The sequence below is a fragment of the Bombyx mandarina genome, chromosome 10 (genome assembly GCF_030267445.1).
Source record: "Bombyx mandarina strain Sakado chromosome 10, ASM3026744v2".
NCBI lineage: Eukaryota > Metazoa > Arthropoda > Insecta > Lepidoptera > Bombycidae > Bombyx > Bombyx mandarina.
Genome location: NC_143217.1, coordinates 2,135,970 through 2,161,555, shown reverse-complemented (window position 1 = coordinate 2,161,555; position 25,586 = coordinate 2,135,970). Strand labels below are relative to the sequence as shown.

The 25,586-nt window shown below is 36.2% G+C and overlaps 3 protein-coding genes across 6 annotated transcripts in view; 1 reads left to right on the top strand and 2 right to left on the bottom strand.

Annotated features, from left to right (window-relative positions):
• Hml (hemolectin) overlaps positions 1-8,976 on the bottom strand; it is a 101,821-nt gene extending 92,845 nt beyond the window's left edge. Inside the window, 6 exon segments of the mRNA XM_089730134.1 lie at positions 140-363; positions 2,309-2,468; positions 3,942-3,988; positions 6,843-7,044; positions 7,047-7,165; positions 8,815-8,976. Coding sequence (XP_089586260.1) covers positions 140-363; positions 2,309-2,468; positions 3,942-3,988; positions 6,843-7,044; positions 7,047-7,165; positions 8,815-8,906 — 844 coding nt within the window. The 5' untranslated portion in view covers positions 8,907-8,976.
• A 1,830-nt stretch (positions 8,977-10,806) lies between these two features.
• On the top strand, positions 10,807-17,623 carry LOC149502117 (uncharacterized). Its single transcript, XM_089730731.1, has 3 exons — positions 10,807-10,936; positions 11,223-11,381; positions 16,498-17,623. Exons 1-3 carry the CDS (start codon positions 10,904-10,906, stop codon positions 17,617-17,619), a joined length of 1,314 nt encoding a protein of 437 aa, XP_089586857.1. The 5' UTR covers positions 10,807-10,903; the 3' UTR covers positions 17,620-17,623.
• A 1,019-nt stretch (positions 17,624-18,642) lies between these two features.
• On the bottom strand, positions 18,643-25,482 carry LOC114249010 (tumor protein p63-regulated gene 1-like protein). 4 transcript variants are annotated; one of them, XM_028182473.2, is made up of 6 exons: positions 25,172-25,482; positions 24,780-24,993; positions 24,288-24,464; positions 23,907-24,035; positions 22,902-23,035; positions 18,643-22,818 (listed from the first exon to the last, which is right to left on the bottom strand). In XM_028182473.2, the coding sequence occupies exons 1-6, from the start codon at positions 25,368-25,370 to the stop codon at positions 22,616-22,618; spliced, it is 1,056 nt and encodes a 351-aa protein (XP_028038274.2). In that variant the 5' UTR covers positions 25,371-25,482; the 3' UTR covers positions 18,643-22,615. The 4 variants fall into 4 exon arrangements, with proteins under 4 accessions (XP_028038274.2, XP_028038275.2, XP_028038273.2 ...); XM_028182474.2 differs by having other exon boundaries at positions 23,919-24,035; XM_028182472.2 differs by having other exon boundaries at positions 23,892-24,035; positions 25,172-25,481.
• Between the last annotated feature and the right edge of the window lie 104 nt (positions 25,483-25,586).

Here is a 25,586-nt window from a genome sequence, read left to right as displayed (position 1 = left end):
ATCACAATCATGTTCAAAGATTCCGTTACAAACATACAATACGTCTGAAACTAATAAAAGCGTATTAGTTAATAATACTAGTTGTGGCATATAAAAATGCAATAGCAAATAGGGTTGCATAAACAAATTTGATACTCACAATATTGACACTGCGGTCCCCTGTATTCGGCTGAGCATTGGCACATATTGAGAGACAAACAGATCCCGCCGTTCACACAGGGGGGCTCGCACTGGGGCTCGCAGTCCGGGATCGTAGTGAAGTCGGCCCGGGTCGGCTGCCACTCGCCCTCAGTGCACTGCATGTTGGCCACGGTTGTGCCGTCGATGAACTTGTAACCTTCCATGCAGGTGATCGTGCACAGTCTAAACAAATGGAAATAAATTCGAACTATTTCCGAAAATGAAGACAGATTAATTCCTAATACCAAAGCGAACGTGTTTACTAGTGTTCGTTACATCGCACGTAATGTAACACAATTAAAAAATAACTGACACGCGGGGACGAGGACTTGTTTTTTTTTATTTTGAGAGCATACTGGTGGTCCGGAGGCGTTTCCAGTTTCACCAGGACGGGTGGGCGAGCAAAGGCTCAGCCAGGAGGGGTGGGATTTGCTAATAGCTGCCCGAGCGCCTCCGAAGGAGACCTAGCAACTCACGAGCAGCTGCTTCGCGAATGAGTCTACAAGCGGATCGGAATCGCGACCCGCTGAGAAGATCCGGCGAGAAACTCAGCGGGCTGATGCATGGCTTAGGTTGCACGTACAAGTACGGTTACCGAGGTCCTTACTCCTTGTGTTAGAGCTAAAAGTGTCTAATGCAAGGGTTATTGGATCTGATGGATCCGTAAGGACGTTTTAGTGGTAGAACCTCTTGGGAGTCTGCACGGGTAGGTACCACCACCCCACCTATTTTTCCGCCGTGAAGCAGTAATGCGTTTTGGTTCGAAGGGTGGGGTAGCCGTTGTAACTATACTGAGACCTTAGAACTTATATCTCGAGATGGGTGGCGCATTTACGTTGTAGATGTCTATATGCTCCAGTAACCGCTTAACACCAGGTGGGCTGTGAGCTCGCCCATTCATCTAAGCAATAAAAATAAATAAAAAAACTGTCTGTGACTGGCTTCTGCATGATCAGAATTCGGGAGTAGTCAGCGGCGGCAACGATAAGGCGATTATCATGACGCATAGCCTTATCGAAGTACCGTTCTGACGCTGACTTCACGTGTTTCCCGTGTAGGTTGTTAACGTTCCTCACGAACCACAGAGCTCCGACGGCTATCCTGCAAAAGCGGGATGGTGTATGTGTGCGCAGGCCACGTGAGCGAACACCACAATCGCGTTAGTCATGATGGGTCGAGGACTTGGTGGAACGCGAGGCGCATCTTATATTTGCGTCCGTGTACATTGCGGTTTCAGTGACATTCAGCTCAGACATTTCGAACATTTCGGATACACATAGGTCAGAGGTTCGAACAGGCGTACAGCCCCAGCTATGTCTATGAATCGTAAATATTTTATAGCCCTAATCTATTTCTATCTAGGCTTGGGTGAAAGCCCACAGTCACAGCTGAAAACGTGGTACAATTTGACCATTCGATGCATTCTTATATAGGTTCGACGAGAACGGTGACCGGTGCTTGAGGTACCTAAAAGCACCGTTAGTGAATCGGGAGGATCCGAAATGACGTGTTTGGAGCGACGTCGACTGCTTTCCATTCTTTCCGCAGGATCGGAAATGTAGTTACCGGCAGCCACGATGAGAGGGTTCTCGTGTCGTGCCGCTTTATCGAAGTGGAATTATCATTAAAAATGTATTATTGATATTAAGTATTTTATACATGTCTCATTATTATTTAATTATATTTCTTTTAGTTTTTTTTTAAAGTACCTAATACCTAATACGAAGAACTATAAAAAGTAATTTGAAAAAAATAATAGAAGCCATGTCTAATAAATAGACAATAAAGACTTATCGAGGGGTGAAAGGCTAGTTATTTGATTTAAGCGGCTTTTTGGCAACTTTACAGGAGAGCCATTTAAAGTTTAAAATTTGGAAAAAAGAAACAAGAACAACAAACAAAGAAACTTCTTCAGTTATTTGAATGGAGTAAAAAATTTTAATTGAAGTTCAATTAAAAACATCGAACTGTTGATCCTAATGCCAAATAAAACGCACCTTTAATTACAAAAATAAATGTCGCGTATTAAACGCAATGTCGGTTAAACCAAACAGCTTTTCACCCTCGATATTTAACTAAAGTCTAAATCAATGATCACCTAGAAATGGTATATTAAATAATTACTTACTCGCTCGAACATTTCCTACGAGCATTCATTGGCAGAGGCGGGTATGATAGACAAGGTTTCTTCTCGAACTCACAGTACTTCCCTTGATAGTTAGCTGGACAAAGGCACGTGTTTGTGTCAACGCATATGCCTGTGTTCCTGCATTCTGGGTCGCATTTCGCTGTCAAAATGTAACTTAGTTATTGTTTTTACGTTTAATAAAATGTTGAACGTAAATTTATGATGAATATCAGTTCGTATAAAGTTGGCTCAATTTTTTGAGAGACCGTGTTATCCTCGTAACGCTGTATCTGATAGCTTGAAGATGGGTGATTGCGACTGATTACTTATCCCTATTGTTCCCTACTTCTGAATTTCACCGTCAAACGTATGTTTATTCATGAAGTATCAGTATAAAATAAATTCAATTAGGAAGTGTTAAATGAATTTTGGACGTAATTTTCGTCGATTTCACGACATCTGATTGACTTGAAAATTTGTGCACACATCAATAATAAACAACAGAATAACACAGATGAAATCGGTTAATTTATTTAAATATGTTTTTTCTAGTTTTTTACTATAATCAATTTACTAATATTATATTGTATGTTTTCAATCTTCTACAGTATAGCGGCTGTGATTTAAAAAAAAATATTAATAATTTTTTTGTATCTAAAATAGCCCCAACGGACACGAAGCTTAGATTTGCGTATCCGGCTTGAACCGATAACATCCCACGCCTCGTGATAATCGTAATTATGTAAATAACTGTATTCTATTTAAATCTTAATTATAAAGTTCATTACATAGATGAAGAAAAAAGGGGATGTTTTTAAAATTTCTATGTATGTATGTATGTATGTAAATGAGATGAAATTTCGAAAAATTCATCTACCTAGAAGGGCAATAAAAAAAATTATTAGCGCGAATGTTATCCAATTGAACCCCGCGCTACAACAAGTTTGTGTCACGGTCTATATGAGGTATACGTGTTGGTGAACTCACGAATTTTTCAATTCCTGAAGTTAAACAGTAGGTTTACCTAAAAGACAAATACCCGTCTTAGTTTTTGTTACATTAGAATAATGACTCTGTCGCGATTCGGGCAGCTTAAATGCTTCGCGATAGAAATAGGTTAGATAGTCATAGTAACACAAAAAGAGACAATAATAGAAGTTTGGTAATTTGGACCATATTTTTATGTAAAATTACGTCTAAGTTACTAAAAGGTGTTTTTTTATTATTCTTTATTAGAGTGAAAGGAAATAATTTAATTTGGAATGAAATAAATTTAAACCTTATAATGAACATCATTAAATTCATCAAATTGGCATGGATGATATTGTGAGGTATTCAAGAAAAATAATATATGTAGTTAACAACTAAAAAACACTCTTAAATAGCGAAGCGAATTAAAAATTAATTTTATCTTATTTTTATCCTTTTCATACTGGTCAATAAGTTATAAAATTATTGTATTGTCATCGATTGTTGATGTGTGTGCAAAATTACAATTTTTTCAGAAGTGTTGAAGCCGATAAAAATTACGTTCAAAGATTCCGTTATGTTCAAACAAACATACAAACAAACATGCCTACAACGATAAAATAAAAGCTTACACAAAAAAAAAAACAAAATCAATTACACTTACGTTGCAAACCTTGCATTGCATTATCGACGAATTGTTGGTAATTAGGCCTGCAAAGAAAAATATTCACAATCACATTTCGCTATATATTTTTTTATCATCCACACTGATATTATACTGATTATAAGCGATAGGTACAAGAGGAGAAGTTTAAGCAGGAAATCGGACCCTAGACTGGGAAAACGTTAAGAAGAAGAAGAAATAGCAGCATCTGCTTGTTTCTGCCGCGATTTTATTCTATCAAATTACAAATGAAAATTTGTAAATTTTTTCTAGACTAGTTCTAAAATTTTTAATTTTGTGCATTTTTAGATATTTATTTACCATGTACTTAGGCATCTAAATTACCATCATCCGAATTGAAAATTAAAATAACTACTATACGTAATGTATTTTATAAAGGTCGTAGATTGAATATTTTGACCTTAGATTTCAGTAACCACGTTTTTATTATTTCTATTGGCTTTGGTACCAGACGAGCATGACAAGCCACTCAAGCCACTCCTGCTGTTGAGGACTCCCGTAAAACTTCTACTAAACATATAATAGGTGTCGGGAATAACATCACTAGTTTTTTTTCTTCTTTATGTTTAAAATATGTATACAACCTACTATTTTCAAGGAATAAAAGGCTTATTATTATTATAGGTGTCGGGAAACAACACGGAGGGGAGTTTTTTTTTTTTTTTATTGCCCTTGTAGCCAGACGAGCATACGGCCCACCTGATGGTGAGTGGTTACCGTCGCCCATGGACTTCAGCAATGCCAGGGGCAGAGCCAAGCCGCTGCCTACTGCTTAATACTCTCCATAAGCCTCGTTTGAAGAAGGACATGTCATAGCGCTCGGGAAACACCGAGGAGGGGAGCTCATTCCATAGCCGGATGGTGCGTGGCAAAAAAGATCTCTGGAAGTGCACTGTGGATGACCGCAGTGGCTCCAGGTAGTATGGATGAACTCTACTCCGGTGGCGGGCAGTGCGGTGGTAAAAACGAGATGCCGGTATCATCTCGAATAATTCCTCAGAGCACTCCCCATGGAACATACGGTACAAAATACAGAGGGAACCGAAGTCCCTCCGCCGACCCAGAGGTTCCAAACGATCCGAGAGAATGGGATTATCGACAATCCGAACGGCCCTCTTCTGTAGGGAGTCAAATGGAAGAAGCTGGTATTTGGGAGCCCCGGCCCAGAGATGGGAGCACTCCACGCGAGGCCGGACTTGTGCTTTATAAAGCAAAAGCCTTTGTCCAGGCGTGAAGTACCGCTCCGCTCTGTTGAGGACTCCCAGCATTTTGGACGCCAACTTGGCTTTGCCTTCCAAATGACTCCGAAACTGGACGTCGCTCGAAATGTCGACCCCAAGTATCCCGATACTCTTAGAAGGTTGCAGGGATACTCCTTGGAATTGCGGCGCCATGACAAAGGGATCCTTCTTGGCAGTGAACGCGCAAACTTGTGTCTTTAACGGGTTGAATTAAACCAAGTTCAATTCACCCCATTTGGAGACTCGCCCCAGTGAGTTCTCCACTTCAGACACAAGTTTTGATCGTCTCTCTTGCACCACGCTCCGAGAGAGACTCTGATGGCCGATATATCGCGCATCCCCCGTGCTGTCATCCGCATAACAATGCATGCCATCAATAGACAGTATGTCATTGATATACAGGATGAAAAGCGTGGGGGAGAGCACCGAACCTTGTGGAACGCCAGCGTTAATGGTCATGGTATCAGAACAGTCACCGTCTACAACGACCGTGATGCTCCGCCCATCCAAAAAGCTAGCGATCCACTTGCAGAGACCGTCGGGGATTCCGTAAGATGGTAGCTTCGACAGAAGTGCCCTATGCCAGACCCTGTCGAAGGCCTTCGCGATATCAAGGCTCACAAACGCGTTCGCGCAGGCGTCAGCTCAGAGGCGCACCTTTTCAGAACCACTGCAGGGATGCCGTCTGGCCCACTGGACTTATGGACGTCTAGGAGTCGGAGCTCCCGCCTGACTGCACGCTGTGTGAAGCAGATCTCCGGCAGGGAGCTATCACACCGGGGGATGTTCGGTGGTGTGACACCCCCGTCGTCCACAGTCGAGTTCGAGGCGAAGAGTTTGACCAGAAGGTCAGCCTTCTCTTTCGCACTATGGCCCAGACTGTCATCGGACTTGCGTAGTGGTGGGAGACTAGCCCTGCAAAAGTTTCCTTCTGCAGCTTTGGCGAGCGACCAAAAAGCACGGCTCCCAGAGGGATAGCTCTTCAGTCGCTCGCCAATTCTAGCAACGTGCTCCGATTTCGCCTTCCGAGTTGATTCCAGAAGTAAGTACATGGTAAATAAATATATCTAAAAATGCACAAAATTAAAAAGTCTAGAACAAATTTACAAATTTTAATTTGTAATTGACAGAACCAGTCGCATGCCGTCTAGTAAGCGCTCATCTGAAACCATAGACATCATGAAGTGAATACCAATGTCGTACTCTAAAAGACTTATTATTCTATTCTATCAACCCACAGACGTCCACTGCTGGTCATAGGCCTCTCCCAAGCTTCGCCACAAAGATCGGTCCTGCGCTGCTTGCATCCAACGGATGCGACCTACAAGGATCGCCTTATTACCTAAACGCTGGTGGTAGGGTTCTGTGTAGAAGCCCGCCCGGGTTGGTACCACCGTCCTGTCTTTTTCTGCCGCAAAACAGTAATACTGTGTTCCGGTCTGAAGGACAGGATAGCCGGTGTAACATACATAAGGCTGCCCATCCAGGCCAGGATAGGCAGCGCATCTGAGTCACTGACGTAGTTTGGATGTCTATGGGCGACGGTTATCATTTCCCATCAGATGAGCCGTAAGCTCGTCTGCCTATCGAAAGCAATAAAAAAAATAAAAATAAAACGTAATTTTATAAAAATGCTTACGCTTCTCCGGAATGAGAATGCCAAGACCTGGTTTCGGAATACTGAGATGGGGTGACCCAGGAAAACCCATGGCCACCACTACTATGTCCATAACCGATATTGGATCCTCCATATCCGCCGTGGGGTCCTCCGTAGCCGGCGTTAAGTCCACCGTAACCAGTCCCTCCATAACCAGTTTTGGTTCCTCCGTACCCAGTTTTGTACCACCGTATACTGTCTTCGTGCCGCCGTAGTGAGTTTTCACGCCTGGGTAGCCAGTTTTCGCGAAGTTCTGGTTTTTCAGATAAGCCGGTACATATGGAGGGGCCTGAACGTCTGATTGTCTAAAACGAGATTTTTGTCTTAAAATAAAGAAATATTGAAGAGCAATATTAGTTAAAACTAATTTTTCATTCATTTATTGTTTACGTAAGTCACAAGTAGTTCGTAATTATAACTATGACTGCGACGCGCGAATACCAAATAAGAATATACCAAAGGTAATAAATAAATTTTATTTAATATATTTTACTAATGCCGTTTCTACCAAATACCACCCCTGTGCAATACCTAATTACCTTAGCGCCATCTAATAAGCGCGAGGTAAAAATGGAATTGGTATAAATGTATCAGATTTATTGAAAGTGATCACTGCTTGCATATTGTACAAAATTAGGCGCGGTAACTCCATTCCCGCCATCAAAATCTTTGGCCCGCCCATACTATGGTATTCAAAGGCCACGTATCTCGGCGTCTACCTCAACAGAGGGATGACATTCGGTCCCACATCGAGTCAGTACGCGACCGACACGCTGCCTACTCGATCGGTTCTACCCCATGATCTACAAGTGAACTAAAATGTCCCTTAGTAACAAGGTGACACTCTACAAAACTTGCATACGTCCCGTCATTACTTTCTCCAGGTCAATCCCATTTCTACGGGAAAACTGTTGGACAAACGTGGTTCGTCAATATCGTCAATGTCGACCTTCACGACGATCTAAATTTAGAACAGATACGGAAGTATCTAAAGGTAGCATCAGAACGCTACTTCGAAAAAGGCGGCGCGGTACGATAACCTTCTTGCCCTGGTCGCTGCTAATTATATATCTAACACAGGCGACGGAGCAATGCAAGACAGCTGTCGCCCGAAATATGTCCAGTCGGATTTCCGGGATTCACTTTCTATGCTTTTAGGCTCTTTAAGCACCGATTACCGTCGTTGTCGCAGAGTTCGACGAGCGAAGTATACCATAGGCACGGCCCACTGAGTTTCTCACCGGATCTTCTCAGTGGGTCACGATTCCGATCCGGTAGACTCTGCAAAAGTCTGCTCTTGCTAAGGCTAGTGTTAGTAAATTATTTCAGGTCGAGCTCGTGAGCTCACCTCCCCGTCCGCGCGAAGCTGGAATAGCCCCTTAGTACCAGCGAATAGGTAAGGAAAAAAGGTAAGACAGTGTTAAGTGCAATAGAAAGTTTAATCTTTCGGGGACACGGTTGAATTCGCGTAACTTTTAGAACTTTCTTTCAGTTTATTTTTTAATTACAATTGGTACTGTTTTCTTGATCAGACATAATAGTACTGATATAACATTTTGTGAAGCCAAAACGAATATAGCTTACTGAAAACATAGAGTACATATTATGTATTTATTTCCATACATTTTTATTGTGTAAATGGAGCGAGATCTCTTATGTGATTTCCAGAGTCTATGGACATTACAGCGCAAATGCCATCACCTTGAAATGAAATTGAAGTATCGTTTGTATCATATTAAGACAGATCCGCCCTTCAAACCCAACGCGTGATTACTTCGCAGCAAAATGGTGTTACCTAACCGTGCGGGTTTACAATACGCTGAATTAAAAATTTAGAAAGCTAGGAAACCGTGTTTAGGGACCCTTTGAAATTACAATGTTTAAGTTAATATTTTTTTTAAAAAGAATTTGTAACATGAAGACATACAGCCAAATATTAAACTAAAATACTCACCCATATGTGTCACTAGAAGCCGGAATTCCATACCCAGCTTCGCAGTTAAATGTGCAGTAAATTAAAATAAAAGAGAAAAAGATTCGACGCATCTTAAAATCAATTATTATTAGCCATTGAGAAAAAAAAACACAAGTTACTCCCCTGGTGGCAGAGGCAAACTAATTCATGGATCATCACGACGCTTTATATTATCATCACCATTCATAAATCAGGAAGTTCGTAACGTCATCCGACTGATAACTGTTTTTTCAGGACAAAGCCGGCTTTCAATGGAGGCAAAATGATACTAAAAATTAACATAATATTTGACGCGTACGAAATAAATCTAAATTATTTTTACGAGGGTCAAATGTGCGGGAAAACTTTCGAAAGCACGCTATACTCAAAGAAACTGCTACAGACGATTTGAATCAACTAAAAATCAGTTTCAGAAGTTAACTTTAATTGGATATAATTCTTGCTTGAAGACGCAAATCAACATTAAGTACCGGTAAAATGGGGCGATTAGGGACTAATTCCAACTTTATGACCAATTTTAAGGTAGTTGTTGATGTATATAATGCTATATCAGGATCAAAATGATTGAGTCTTGGGGCATCTTTGTTGTCCAATTTAAAACTATGCAACTAGCATTCCAGTTTAAGCAAAAAAAGCAAAAATAGGTGTAATCCCTATTTACCCGGAAATTGCGGTTAATTGGGACGAAATGAGAAATTTGCTAGGGTTGAGAAATTTGCTACTTGGTTTTAATTTATTTATTTATATAGTTGCACCAACAAAGTGATCATCAATAAAAGACATTGAAAAACTGACAGTCTGAACAAATATTAAAACTTTTAATATGTACATATTACTTAGACATTTTTGTCCATTGAGATTTGATTGTTCTTATTACATGTCTGTGCAAAATCGACTTACTTATATTAAATTGCTTAGCTATTTCAACTAAAGACTTATTCTCAATTAGGCAATTGCCCAATTCCTGTTTTTAATATTAAGGATAATATCTCTTATAAGGCTTTGCACTCTTTGATACGTACACGCGAGGCATATCTAAAAATAGGAAACAATACGTAACTAATAATATAAATATTTACCAAACAATAAAATAACACATTGATAATTTTGAATAAAAGTTCTAGACAAAAACATCATGAATAAACCAGATTTTTACCAACAAATTTAAAAAATATTGTTATAACTACATAGACAACCCTAGAAACCTGTACCTATTTATACTTAGGTCGTTTCCATTTCACGTATTCTCATCCCAATTGACCCCTTTTTCGTTGTTATTTGTACCTAAGACGTCCCCAATATCCCCAAAAACAACAGATTTTTACATGTATTTTTATTTTATCAAATACATTAAAACCAATAACAACTGAGACTTACCTTTAATATACATGATGGTTCAAACACTAAATAGCGTTTATAAATCACAGTCGTCTTCTATTATTATCAAATAAATAAAGGAGAGCAAAGTTTCTAACGCTAAAATAATGACCACCACAGAAAGTTAATTTGAAACGCGATTTTTTATAAGTTAGCAGCTAATAACATGCATATTCAGAGTTGTTTTGTAAACTTTCAACATTCTACTATTAAACTACAAAAAATGGAAGATTTTGCAACGAATATAAAACTAATATTGAGTGTCGAAAGATTTTCCCGGTTTTTTCCCGATTCGCCTCTCAATCCCTAATCGCCCCATTTTACGGTATTTAACGTTGTCGGTCTCCATTTGTTACTTTCTTATTTTCAACTAATTACATGAAAAAATTAAGAACTTGATCTTTATTAAATTTAATTATAATGTTTAATTTACAATATTTAATAATTTGAACTAAATTAATTTTAATTCACCAGGTTATAAACCTTAAAAATATTTCCCTTTGCATAAATGCTTTTTGGCGCGAAATTTTTCATTTACCAGAACCTAAATACATACATACCTGGCAGTGAATTTTGCATACTGTACCTATAATTTTTTTATTTCGTAACCAATTTTGCGTACTAGCTTAACTCCAAAAAATATAAAAACAAATTATAATTTAGTAACACAATAGTTACATAAAACTGAACCATGCCGAGAAAATCTAAAAAGAAAAATATGCAGGTATCTAAATAATTATTTGTTTTGTAATGTTTTTTTTGTTTATTTTATCTATTTTTGTTTCATGACAAGTAAAAGTATATTTTTCATTTAGGTTACATAACCTTTTTACTAATCTATAACGTGTCCCTCTGAATTCACTAGCTTATCATATCACTCCTTAAAAAGTATAACCTAAGGAACTAGAAAACATTTATTACTTTTCGTTATTTACATTCCTCAAATCTACAACGTCGCATATTATGTTATTAATTTAAAATATGTACGTACTTGCGAAAAAAAACTTCAGCTGAAGCAGGTGACAACCAGACTTATGCAGGTCAGTTTAATTCTTGACGATTACATATACAAACATGGTACGATAATAACGGAGATGGATGCCGAGGAATACATAAAAGAGGTTGCATCTTACAAAACGATTTGCAAGCAACATGCCCAGTCTTTGCAGGTGAGTTACTTAACTCTAAATCTATACACGGTGCCTTGAATATCTGGTTTCGATCGCTTGGGCGATTCTAAGTCATATGTTTGTATTTATTTTTTTAATATTTTTTTAATACTAGATAGTTTCCCGCCTGAATCTTCACCTGCGTGGACCATCCGCTAGACCAACTCCGTGCTCGGTAGTGGGATGAAAGATTGCCTATATGCTTTCTTAATGGTTATCAAAGGTTTTCCATATTAAAATTCCTTAGATCGGTTGTAAATTTAAAAAATCTTTAGATGACGGATAATTTTTTTTTAACATTCGGTTAGAGTTTAAGAAACACTGGACGATGACCGGCTTTGCTCGGTTTTTTTTTTGATAACGCCATCTTGTTGTGTCTTTAAAGCGGTTAGTTGTCATCAATTAAGAAAATAGTATTATTATTCGCCAATAGATGTCGGGAAGAGTTGATTATTGAAAACACGAATAAAACAACAATTTCTGAAAATAAATCATAGCTAGATCGATTTATCGCCCCCAAAATCCCCTGTATACCAAATTTTATGAAAATCGTTGGAGCCGTTTCCGAGGTTCAGATTAAATACATATATTATTATATTAATATACAAGAATTGCTCGTTTAAAGGTATAAGGTTTAAGAAATATTCCACTTCAAATTAATCTGTTATAATTGTATAAAAATCCTTTAAATAGGTCCGGTGTGTATGTGTGAACAAATAAACAGATAACACCATATAATAGAACAATAGTGAATATAATATTCACTCCATTATTACCAGTGGGTGTCGTAAAAAGCGATTAGGAAATTCACCGCAGAATTGATAGCAGCTCTCTTTAAGTTTTTATTTTTTTATTGCTTAGATGGATGGACGAGCTCACAGCCCACCTGGTGTTAAGTGGTTACCGGAGCCCATAGACATCTACAACGTAAATGCGCCCCCACCTTGAGATATAAGTTCTAAGATCTCAGTATAGTTACAACGGCTGCCCTACCCTTCAAACCATACTTCATCAAGTATTGGTGGTTATAACTAGTGGTAGGGCGTAATGTAAGTTCTTGCTAGTAGATACTACCATTGCTATTTCTTTGGCTTGACTATCCTGATATATTTCTGGCGCGAAGCAGTTATGTGTTCCGGATTATTACAATTGAAACTTCAGCCTCTTCCTCATGATATTTCGTCACGTTGAAGAATACAAAAGCTTCATACATCGATAGCTCCTCATCCTCCAATAGAACAATGAAGGCCTGACAACGCCAAAAGTGTTTTTCTATCGTAGCTTCTATCATATTATACAGTGGCATTTTTTTATAAAAAAACCTATAATGATATTTTAATCTTGTAATAGGTACTATCGCCACAAAACTAGGTATATGCATCAAACAAAAGAAACACTATAAAAATTTTTGCACACTAACACATTCTTTCTCATCACGTCGTGTGTGCATTATCATCATATTCCTGAAATTATTTTTTCTGTCATGTCCATAATTAGAGATAAGTGAGTACACATAAATTTGCTGCTGATACACTGAAGCGTCATTATGAAACAACATTCGAGTATTCCGGGTAAAATGTGTTAGCAAGCGCGCAATTATCTCCTTTGGTTTTTGCGAATCGCGTATCATAGTCATAATTGAAAATACATTTACGGTTGTTTAGTCTTGCTTTTTTTTTTTTTTTTTTTCTTCGATTGATGGACGAGCTCACAGCCCACCTGGTGTTAAGTGGTTACTGGAGCCCATAGACATCTACAACGTAAATGCGCCACCCACCTCGAGATATAAGTTCTAAGGTCTCAAGTATAGTTACAACGGCTACCCCACCCTTCGAACCGAAACGCATTACTGCTTCACGGCGGAAATAGGCGGGGTGGTGGTACCTACCCGTGCGGGCTCACAAGAGATCCTACCACCAGTGAGTTATCATCATTATATGTATTACTTTCAACGTTTTGAATATTTTTAAGTTTTCGTGGACACAGGATTTCGTGAAACGATGCCACACGCGACATTGGATCGATATTTTAAATGTATTTGTTGATTGCAATAACAGTTGTCCAACTCCACGTACCGTTTATGCTCCGCGGTTGAATGTCAGGATAGTGGTACTTTCTCGTTTCCCACAGACACAACCCACTGAGTTTCGCCGGATCTTCCAAGTGGGTCGCGATTCTGATACGGTGGTAAATTCAGAGATCTGATCTCGCTATAGCCACTGCTAGCAAACTCGGGTTGTGCCCTTGAGCTCATCAACTAGTCTGTGGCAGCTGTAATAACTCCTTAAACTACCAGCGATGAGATAGGATAAAAAATCCTCCGAGGGCTGATAATACGCCCTACGAACTCAGTTACTCAGTTAGGAATAGCGTCCTGGCGTGAGGTTTTACAGCTCTTTACACTGTTTAATGTATTTTTTATTCTTTTTTTATTTTTTATTGCCTAGATAGGTGGACGAGCTCACAGCCCACCTGGTGTTAAGTGGTTACTGGAGCCCATAGACATCTATAACGTAAATGCGCCACCCACCTTGAAATATAAGTTCTAAGGTCTCAAGTATAGTTACAACGACTGCCGCACCCTTCAAAACGAAACGCATTACTGCTTCACGGCAGAAATAGGCAGGGTGGTGGTACCTACCCGCGCGGACTCGCAAGAGGTCCTAACACCAATATTATTTTACCAAAATGTAAGATGTTATGGTGTTGTGAAGTTGTGTTGAGGGTTCCAATAACCACTAACACCATCCTGCCTACTTCTGCCGTTTGAAGGTCGGAGCAGCTGTTGTACTGTAAAAACGAGCTCTAGAACAACTCATGTCTCAAAGTGGGTGGCGACATTTAAGTTATAGATGTCTATAGGCTCAGGTAACCACCTAACATCAGGTGGCTCATGAGCTCGTCCTCGCACCTACACAAAAAAGGTAGGTCGTATGTTGATATGGCTACAATATAAGCTAAAAAACAATCTCGCACAAAAACCATGCACTAAGAAATGTGTTTAAGAAAAAACAGTTTTTAAACTATTATTTATTTTTAATTTTTTTAGTTGATTTTCAAAATTTTGTTTTCTTAAATCAAATTCTTTTTAATTCAAATTTATTAAAATTTATTTTCTATTTATTAGTTGGATTTTGTATAAAAGCGTATTTTTTTTTGTTTTTTTTTAAACTATTATTTATTTTTAATTTTTTAATTGAATTTCAATTTTACTTTTTAAATATTGTATTGTCATCGGTCCTTAATAAGTATAACAAATTTTGAGTTAATTCGACGTTTTGAAGGGGGTCAAAATCATGTTCAAAGATTCCGTTACAAACATACATATATACGTCTGAAAATAATAAAAGCGTATTAAAAAGACAATCGTTTATTTAAATACAGTTCGATTAGTATACCAACGTCACGGAATATCACCGGAATAAGTCGCAACGCAATCAAGTCTATTCTACATCATTATTGACGACACAACAACGACTCCGGGATGCGGATGCAGTCCCCGACCGGATAGGATACAGATAAAGCGGGAAATATTCTTGGAACTGAATGGAAACGATTTTCCTTTTAGATTGCAGCGTCCCATTGGCCTATTTGCCAAAGTCGTTAGTGTTTAGACCTTGCACTGTAATTCTGTACTTGAAATTATATCGCCGGGTATTTATATCAAGGCTATTTAGTTTAAGCGACAATTTTGAAACTTTACTTTCAATTTGAAGTTTAAAGTTTGGAAAACAATACCACGACAAAAAAACTTCTTCAGCTATTTGAAAGGGGTAAAGATAACTGAAGTTCAGTTAAAAGCATCGAATTGTCGATACTTGTCTATACTTATACTTATATATATATATAATATTATAAAGAGGAAAGATTTGTTTGTTTGTTTGTTTCGAATAGGCTCCGAAACTACTGGACCGATTTGAAAAATTCTTTTTCCATTAGAAGCCGACATTATCCCTGATGAACATAGGCTACTTTTTTAATTTTTTTTTAATTTTTTTTTTGGTTTCATGTGTGTTTTAGTGTTTCCGAAGCGAAGCGAGGGCGGGTCGCTAGTACCAAATAAAACGGGCCTTAAATTACAAAGAAAAATGTCACGTGCTATGCGAAATATCGCTTAATCCAAATAACCTTTCACCCCTCGATGCATTAATGTTATTGATAGAATCGTTCGTTTTTACTATCACCCACCATCGTAGCAGAGTTCATCACTATTACTTAGAAATTTGTATTAAGCAATGTAACTAGGTACATTTATCGATAGTGTGTTTCCAGTGATCATTATTCTTAAGGCTGTTTGAACAGTTCTTAATAGAGGCCTAAACTTTGTTTATCCCTGATATTACAATCAGGTAGGCCACAGGATCATCGTGGTCAAGTCGGGTAACGGGTCCAGTTGGAAAGTTTGCATACGTTTGCCGCTAGGGGCGTTGTTCCAACTGCATACAAATTGAAGTTAACTTTTACGTTATCGAGAACGTTAGAAACTCGCACCAACATACTGATGGGTTGTGAGCTCGTTTACCTATTCAGTACAAAAAAATGCAATGAGGAATATCTGGATATTTTTGAAAGTATCTCTCCCTCGTCCCTCACATCGGTCGACGCACTATTTTCAGTACAGTCCACCGCAAAGAAACAATTTGTACACTTTACATGCGGAAAGGTTTTTTTATTTATTACTTAAACATATGGACGAGCTCACGGCCCGCCCGGTATTAATGGGTTGTACCGCAGTCCATAAATAGCGTGATGGCCGCCACCCACCTTCAGAATGAGTTGTAAATCTCTTCTAGTATTTATGTTTATTTAACCAATTTAAAAAAAAAAACCTTGGCTTTAGGCTGTGACGTAACTAAATGTCTGGCGTGGCGGTGTCCCGTAGTGACGTGTCGTAAGTGTTCGAGACCAACCACGATGGTAATCGAATGCAAACTAGCCAACTGAGAAACGTTAACTTCATCATTTATCAATATCGAATAAATATATCATCTATTTGCATATATTAAGTAGTCTTCAATTTATTGAAATAAGATTACGATTGATGAGAATTGTGGGATTTTTTTGGCCAATATTTTTCGTCTTTTCAAATAAACCGCAATATTTAACATCTCTTCAGGTAATAGAAAAGATCACAAGATGTATGAAAGCGATAATACTCGAGCGACAAGAAAACAAAACAAATGAAAAAAAAACTACTACAATAAATTTTGCAGATAACAGTAGTATTGAAAAAGAAAACTGTAGGTTACAGAATAGAGATATATCCCCAGCTCGTTCTTTACTTGATGAAGATGCAACTCGGCTATCACAGGACATATTGTCAAATACTGATGGCTACTGGAGTGATTGCGATAAAATAGATACCGCAAGTCAACCCTTAAATACAAATTTGGGTAAAAGCTCAAGTAAATGTTCTAAACACGACCAAGAGAATCTTGATTTAGAAAAAGCTATTTCTATTATATCATTACATGATGACGAAGAAGCATTGGACACTAACTGCGAATATTCTCAAAGCGTACTTAAGAATTTTGATATTGATCCGCACAACAATAATTCTTCTGTTAATATTGCACCCGTTGTGAGCAATATAGACACCAAGCATTTACAACTTAACTTAAACAATGAAAGAACTGAAACTATTTCTAAAATAACAAAAACAATTGAAAAAAATATAAGTATTACATTCGAACGCGCGAACCCTCCAATAATACATGTTAAAGAGTACGAACAGACAAATACTGAATCACAAAATACATTAAATACAATTGCTGTTAATAAAAACTGCTCTAGTTCTACAAAGCCTCTTAATAGTACTGAAGAGAAGGAAAATTTTCGTAAACGTAAATATAAAGCGCCTACCAAATTAAAAGTAGACACGACGGCTTCTGTCGCTGAAATAAAAAACAAGAGAATTAGAAAAAAAGATCAACAACAATCTCTTTTGATAAATAAAACGAAGGATGCACCTAAAAAGCGAAATAAACGAAATATTGATAAAAAAGCAGAAAAAAAGAAAAACGTTTCTGAACATAAATCTAGCAATGTTAAAACTGTTCAGACAGACGCTGCTACTTCTAAAGATCCTATGGATTCGGAACTGTCGTGGCTAAAACACATTAAATACACGAGAATTGTGAATAACAACGAATATGAAAAAACCGATTTAGATGAATGTTTTTGGGACAATCTAACTTTGCCTAATAACTGGAGTGACCAGAATAATTTTTGTGATTAATTTTTATACATTGTATCAGGAAATTTTTTAGTAGTGTTATTTATCTTTAATTCCAATTAAAGTTGCTTGTTTTTTTTTCTATTTAATTTTACTTATGTCCTCCAATATATGTATTAGATTATAGTAAAATGTAGGCAACATCAATCTTAACTAAATCTATGAAAGAGCTTAATTTCAAGAATTTATAAAGTGTTTTTTTTTTTATTACATTTAGTAGAGGAACTCACAGCCCACCTAGTGCCAACTACCACCCACAAACATCACGTAAAGGCAGTTTAATTACCATGAAACATGAAATTAAAAACTTTTGGGAGCTAATTTTTGGAGGGAAGGGTAAGGTAAATTTTTTTAAAGGTAACACAGGAATGTTCTTCCACCGAGCGGTTGAAATTTCTCGGTAGGCCAACAGTCTGAATATTTTTTAAGTAATTTTATCTTCAAAATGTCATGAGCGGGCATCTGTCAGATATCTGGTTTTCTATGATGGCTACTGTCAGTCTCAATTGTATTATATAACGGCTTTCCCAGCCTAAAAATCAGAAAGCATGCCTTTTTCGTTGCAGAAATAAGCTCAGACTTAACAAGGGCGGATCCAGCTTTGGCGCCAGGAGGTGGTCACATAGTCGTGGGCAAGTTAAGAACTTATAATTTAATTTTTATAACAATAGATAATAAATAAATCATGATGTTCTTCAATTAGTCCAAGTTAGTTCAAGTCCTGGAACTAGCTCAGGGGGAGGTCATGACCCCCATGACCTCCCCCCTGGATCCGCCGTTGAGACTTAATCGTGCAGATGACAGCTTATTTCATCATTCTTGAAAAATAATATTTCACAATACAACTGTTAGACGGGAACAGGCAAGGGAGTAGACAGCGGCTTGGCTCTGCCCCTGGCATTGCTGAAGTCCATGGGCGACGGTAACCACTCACCATCAGGTGGGCCGTATGCTCGTCTGCCTACAAGGGCAATAAAAAAAAGGGCAATTCTTAATAAAATCTCCCTTGGGTAAATAAAATTCAACTTGCAATTAAAAACTTTTATAATAGTTATAATAAGTAGAGATAATTTTGAGAATGTACTCTCAATGACAACATATTTTTCATTATTCTTAGTAATGCAGGTACTTTCGTTTGTTATGTTAATAATTACACATTGATACAATTTGGAATCAATACACTTTAAAATAAAAACATAATATGACCATCATTACATCAAAATTAATCACATTCTATTATATTTAGTCACCATTTGAGAATATGTGTAACTTTTTTATTGTAGAAAAAATATCCTTTTTGAATTTTCATTATCGAGAACAATCTGATTTTCAAACTTTTGAATGCACAATTAACGAACAAGAAGTAGAGAAGAAATTTATAAAATTTTAGGCCGTTATATTAATCATTATTTTCAATAGTAAATAAATATTCACTGACTTTATCTTATTGTACTCATATACATAATTGTATATCAAACTATATAAATATTGTTTTGTAATACAATATCTGCTAATTTACTACATCATTCATAGTAACTATAATATTATAGGTCAATGATACATAGATTTATCAAATAATAAAAACTATATATAATATATTCTCTAATTCTTATAGTTAAGTTCTGTAGACAGACTCCAAACTTCATCAATGTTATGTAGTGTATTATTATTAAGTGCACTAAAATTGCACAGCAATAGCATAGAATAATTTATTTCAAATTGGGCTTATATTAAAATGGAAAAGAAAAAGGTTTTTTACTTGTCCTACCTATCAAAGAGAATTCTATCCCTTATACATAAATGATTACGTTATGAAATAGCATGTTTATGTTATTATATTCCACGCATTTCTAACACTGCTGCCTAGGCCAAGGGAACTCGTAGTCACTGGTCATACGGTTTAACCGTGGAACATGTACCAACATCTCTAAATAATTACACGCAGTGTATTGTTAATGAAAGACTTTTAGTATGAAGAATAGGGTTGCCAGAAGTCCCGTATTTCCCGAGACATCCCGTATTATAGGCTTAGTTTAAAATCTCCGTGCGGGACTGACTCTGTCTCGCATTCAAACCGTACGATTACAATATTATTGATTTTTATAAATATGTTAAAACTGACTTACTCCTCGGAGAAAAAAAAAAAATTAAGAATGTCACTATATAATTTTGTTTTTTATTTGTCCCGGGCAAACAACTAAATTCCCGTATTTTTTGTGCCTATTTAAGCATTTGCCCCTTATAGGCTAAAAAATCTGGCAACCCTAATGAAGAAATGCACTGGTGTAAGAAACAAAACCCGCAACTTTTCGCAAAATTAAAATTTATCCACTAATAATACGTAATAATAACTTCGTTGAGTATTCAGCACCGTCCGGGTTACGGTCTCTCAAATAAAAAGCAATTTAACACAGATACAACAGTAAATACCTCAGTATAGCTAAAGTTAACATTTTAAATTGTTATTTAATATGTATGTATTTATAAACGAATTCTTTAAAACCTGAGTCTTCAAACTGTTGTCCGAAAAATATCAAATAAAGTAAACTAACTATACTTGAGATCTTAGAACTTATACCTCAAGGTGGGTGGCGCATTTACGTTGTGAATGTCTATGGGCTCCAGTAATCGCTTAACACCAGGCGGGCTGTGAGATCGTCCACCCATCTAACAAAAAAAAAAAAAAACAACATAACACAGAATATATTTTCGACTTATCAATTGCACAACACAACATCCGCTTGCCCTTTTGGTTGTTTAATAAATGCACTTCTGTTATTTTAGATTAGCTAATTATGAACAGCTTTTTGTATTTACATAGTAACAATTTGTCGTTGATTACTTTGAAATGCTAATTTTAGGGACTTATCAGTTCCTTTCAAAAGTAAATAAAAAATGTGTTTCACTGCTATAGTTGAAATAGGGAGGATCGATCGGTACCTACCTATGTTAACAATTAAGCCATCTACACAAATATGCATTTCTCATTTTAATATCATTTTATTCCATAATTTGAACTCAATCTAAACAGCATTTTCTAGGCATTCATCTCTAGAAAATTCAAAATCAAAAGATACTAAGAATACTAAGAAAATCCTAGCTTGGAACACCTCAAAATGCAAATGTAAGCATTTTATTGCAACTCTCAGTACCTTTACATCCTATACTGAGTTCAATAGTGTTTCAGTCATATTGCACTTAAATATCCGAAAACCTTGAGCATCTGATACTGATTGGCAAAAGAGACAGAACAAGAATGAGAACACATGAGTTGCCTCTCAGCAGAGCTCCATTTTGGGTGAGTGACTATACAGATGGAGAAAAACTGTCAACCAATTAGATCAAGAGTCACATCACATCAGTCATCCAGATACAAGAGAAAGATTGAGGAGGTATAAAAACTGATAACAATGCAATTGGAAATTGGCCATCAAAGTTTTGTTTGCTTACATGTGGTGTGTTTGATATTTTTGACTCTCCAAGAGAAGCAGTCTGATTTATAGATGCCTACTCGATCTTAATAAAAACATTTAAAGACTAGTGTGTGTTGCGCCCCACAATATGGTAGTTTTCCAATTACAGCACAAGAGCGCATTATGCGGCATAATGCTCAACGTTGAATGTTCCAACTACAGCAACGCTTCGCACAATCGAGCACTCTGAAAAGTACTGCTCTCTCGTGATACTCGCATTCGATACCGACTGTGACAGAAAAATGACAAGTGTTTTTTCTTTAAGTTGGCATTGATCGAAATTTTGTTTATATTATCGTTAGTAATATTATTTAATGTTGAAAAAAATTGTAAGGCTTTCGTTTCGTCGTAGTTTCTTAGAAATAATCAATGTTAATTAAAACTGTGCTAACTTAGCGCACTCTGCTGGTGCATGTGAAAACTAATTCACGTTCCAATTAAGCTTCAGCATAATTCGGCATTGTGCGTCACTGAGTCGCATTATGCTCTGTAATTGGAAAACTACCTCTGCCTCTTATCGCTCATACCTGTACTTCAAAAACCATAAAATTTTATTTACATTTGATTCTCTTTTTCTACAAAAAGGTGTTTGTGTGTGTGTTTTTTTATAACATACAATCTTTGTTTACCTAGAGAATAAGCAAGGTAACAAAAGCACGAAATTACATGTAGGTAAACAAAAACTAATATGAAAATGTGCATGACAAAATACATGCTATTTTCATTCTTCACAATCAACACAATCAAGACATTAAGCTCATTGCACACATTGAAACAAAAGTAATATCATCCTTTTTAATAATATTTGTTATACATTAGAAATATATTTTGAAAAATTGAAATCATTGCTATCCTACATCATATTGGATCTAATGGTCACATTATAGCTATGTTGAACTAGTTGACACACTCAGAGGATACCATGCGAGGACTAACACACACATTTACATAAAAAACGCCTTCCGCGTACTTAGCAAAGCTATTTTCATTCTATCAAATAATTCTGAATAGAATAAGAATAGCAGAAGAAAGCTTTCACTGATAACGCTTAAGTACATTGAATACTAAAAAATGCGGAGATTCATTAATTATTTTCGCTAAAAATATGACTCTTATTTCTTTCATATTCAATACAGATGATTCGTAAATTACCAACGTTATCTTTTAATACTATCATATCACTTCAATATCTAGAACCTCTAACATTCTTAACCATTTTTAACAATCTTATAATTTCCTCCAATTTTTTAAAATATAAAATACTAACAATTACCACGTAAGTATTGTTAAGCAAATCTGTATTGCACAAAGCTAAATTTTTCTTTATGTAATATGTATGTACTCTATCTAAATTTTTTTATTATTTTTATGATCATTATTTAAATAACAATTACAATTGAATTTGACAACACTGACGTAAGCTACGACTAAATGTCACAAAAATCACATCATAATATTCGACAAACTTTTAATCAACGATTAGAATCGATTATCACATTCTTACCCGGGGCCATCTTTTGTATGGTTTAGAAACTAAACTTTCCCCTGACCTTGAAGAATCCCATACTGGTTTTATTATGGAGCATAGATGTTAGTCCAACATAGCTTTGTATGACAATGGGTGAGTGATGTATGCAACAGGAAGAAGAAGGCATTATTTCAATAGCTCTTTGTAGCTTCTGGGCAAAAGTTTCCATGTCGTACGTGGCGCGCTCTTCTACTCCACCATCTGAATAATTAACAATTAAAAAATTACCAAATGTGCAAAAATGCCTAAAAATCAATTCTTGAAAAAAATCAAGTAAATATTACCTTTATGCCAATAAATAGGATGTGAGGCAAATGTCAGAAATGGTACATCCTGACTAAACGGATTCCAAACAGTCTTCAGAGGCAGTGGCTCACCTTTGTTCCACATCAAACGGACTCCACGCAGGTTACGTTCCCTGTGACATTACAGACAGAAATTACTAAGTAATTTACTAGTATTTTTGAAGAAAAGCTTTCTATTATTACAAAAAAAAATCATAAAAAGCAAATCCAATCTTGTCAGGTTTTTTTTTAAATATTTAAATAATAAATATGTAAGGTCATTATTTTATTTAGCTTTTAAAATTTAAACAAAGACATTAATTATTATTAAAGGTTTCATGCATCAGCCAAATATAACATTTTTGAAATGCAATAATAATGAAATAGCAAACTATACAAATTAGAAACAAGGTATTCTTAATGAGCACATATGCACTTCCAATAGCTTACATCAGAAGCATATACTATGCTTATAGGCCATAGGTGCCTTATCTTGTGTTAAACAAATGCTGATAAAACTTGAACAAATAAGCCACAGTACATCCTCCATTGCATTAAAGTTATTATTGTAATATCAATTTTCTCTATAGGCATATAAAGCAAATAACAAGCAAATAAATACTATTCGTAGCTATAAAAAAATATGAGTAAATTGAGAAAAAAAATATGTGTTCCTTTACACTGTGACAGTAAATATAATAAAGATTGATGGATTTAATAGCAATAATGATACATCTGATCCTTGGTAAAATAGTAAAGATAGTTTTTAATTTTTAAACAGTTTAAGCATGGATAGACTTTACATGGATATGTAATCCTACATCCTTAGCTATAAATGGAATTTCTGGTTGAAAGTTCTAAATCAGTATAGGATTCTCAAGTATTGCTACTATATAAAACAAAGCTATAACTCAACAAATAGATGAATAAAAAGCTGACAACCACAGCATGACAACATCATCATGCGCTACTACAGCAACCAAATAGTACCTAGGTTCAAAATACTTGGTATCGAACAGTCTACTATCCCTGATGCCTTCTGGAACTTCCTCAGTGCTAGGCCGACGGCAGAGGCGATCAATCACACAATCTTTGACGACCGTCGAAACCCCTGTCGCCAACCCATTTATACGGCTACAGAGGAATTATAATAATATATCATTTGTGTGTGTTTGTAGCTGTTCTTCATAAAAAAATATTTCAGGACACACTCCTGGGACATTGATAATAGTCTGCTTAATCATACATACTAGACTGCAGATTATTTTACACATAAATCTTATAAAGATTTCATGATTATAAATACTGAATGAACCCGAAACAGTTAGAAACCATGAAAATTTACAAGAAAACTTGATTCTACATAATTCAATAAGAAATACTCACGGTACCAATGAAGATGGAGGATAAACCAGTTCACCGATCACAATAGTATCTAAGTCATCAAGATAAGTCTTTTTAAAATCCAACTGTTTCATAGCAATAAAGTCATATTTGATAGTCATAACTAGTCGTGAAGTAAGCAATACGATTCTCTCCTTTTCGTTGTCCCATAATGTTATTCTGAAATTTAAATTTAAACTTTAACTTACTTTAAATTAGTAATTTTTTTTTCATGCGTTGTGGATGCTGCTTACCGTCATAGAACAGTTTTTTTTTATTGACATTGCTGTAGATAGTGAAATCACATAAAACTTATTGCAAGCAAATAGTGCTGGTGCTTTATTAAGTAAACCTCTAGTAAATTAAACAAAATTATCAATTTTGCATATTTTAATTTTTATTGCAGCAAGGATAACATATCATATGAACCCAATAAAAACTACATCATCAATGTATAGAAAGCTCAAGACCATGAAATACTTAATATGAACTTACTCTGTCAAAAGCCAGGACCCTAGGTATTCTCCATCCTCCGGAAACAGCAAAATGGTAATACATTCCTGTATGGCTGCTTCTACAACACCTTTTCTGAATGTGAAGAAGTCTTTTATATTCTCCTTATTGAATGGCACATCATACCGAGGGTATACCGTCTGAGACTCTGTTGGAGATAATACTGAGGCATTCTGCTGTTCCTCTGTTCTAGCATCTATAGCAGGTGAAAATTAAGTTTTAGATTTTATATTTATGTTTTTGTTATAGCCGCAGTTTACAAAGCAATATCACTGTCTATTATATAAAAAAAGTAATGATTAAATTTCATTACAGATTTTATTTTTGATAAGCAAATTTATTATGGTAGGGTTCTTTTAAATGTTTATCTTTACCTGCAAAAGAATTAGTAGATGATGTCAAAGAATCTGCACCGGAGAGAACAGAAGGATGCACATTACCCTGGGACTGTTTTCTTGTAGAATCTGTCGTGACACTGGGCTGATTTTCAACAACACCTACCGCAGAATTGTCGGTTGAAAGTTGAAGCGTACCGCCCCGAAACTCGAGATCATCTTCCAAAATATCGCTCATTGTACCCAAATATATACACTAAAGCACTTCGGGCTATTTTTGTTTTCTTAAATTCGCTTTATTTATCGACCGCTGATAAGAACCGTCAAAAAGACGGATGACATAATATTGAAATTACTGTCAATGCAAGTATATTAAGTGTATAATCTATGGTCAATGCGGTCAAACCTTCAATCCAGCTTGTCAAAAATAACTGTCATGAAATGTAAAGAAAAT

Excerpts from the sequence above, each read along its gene's own strand:
- LOC114249010 (XM_028182472.2), bottom strand. The coding sequence starts at position 25,370 with ATGAGCGATATTTTGGAAGATGATCTCGAGTTTCGGGGCGGTACGCTT. Across the intron at positions 24,465-24,779 it reads GGGTCCTGGCTTTTGACAGA|AATAACATTATGGGACAACG; the intron begins GTAAGTTCATAT and ends TTTAAATTTCAG. Across the intron at positions 23,036-23,891 it reads ACCAAGTATTTTGAACCTAG|GGAACGTAACCTGCGTGGAG; the intron begins GTACTATTTGGT and ends GTAATGTCACAG.
- LOC149502117 (XM_089730731.1), top strand. The coding sequence starts at position 10,904 with ATGCCGAGAAAATCTAAAAAGAAAAATATGCAG. Across the intron at positions 10,937-11,222 it reads CTAAAAAGAAAAATATGCAG|CTGAAGCAGGTGACAACCAG; the intron begins GTATCTAAATAA and ends AAAAAACTTCAG. Across the intron at positions 11,382-16,497 it reads AACATGCCCAGTCTTTGCAG|GTAATAGAAAAGATCACAAG; the intron begins GTGAGTTACTTA and ends ACATCTCTTCAG.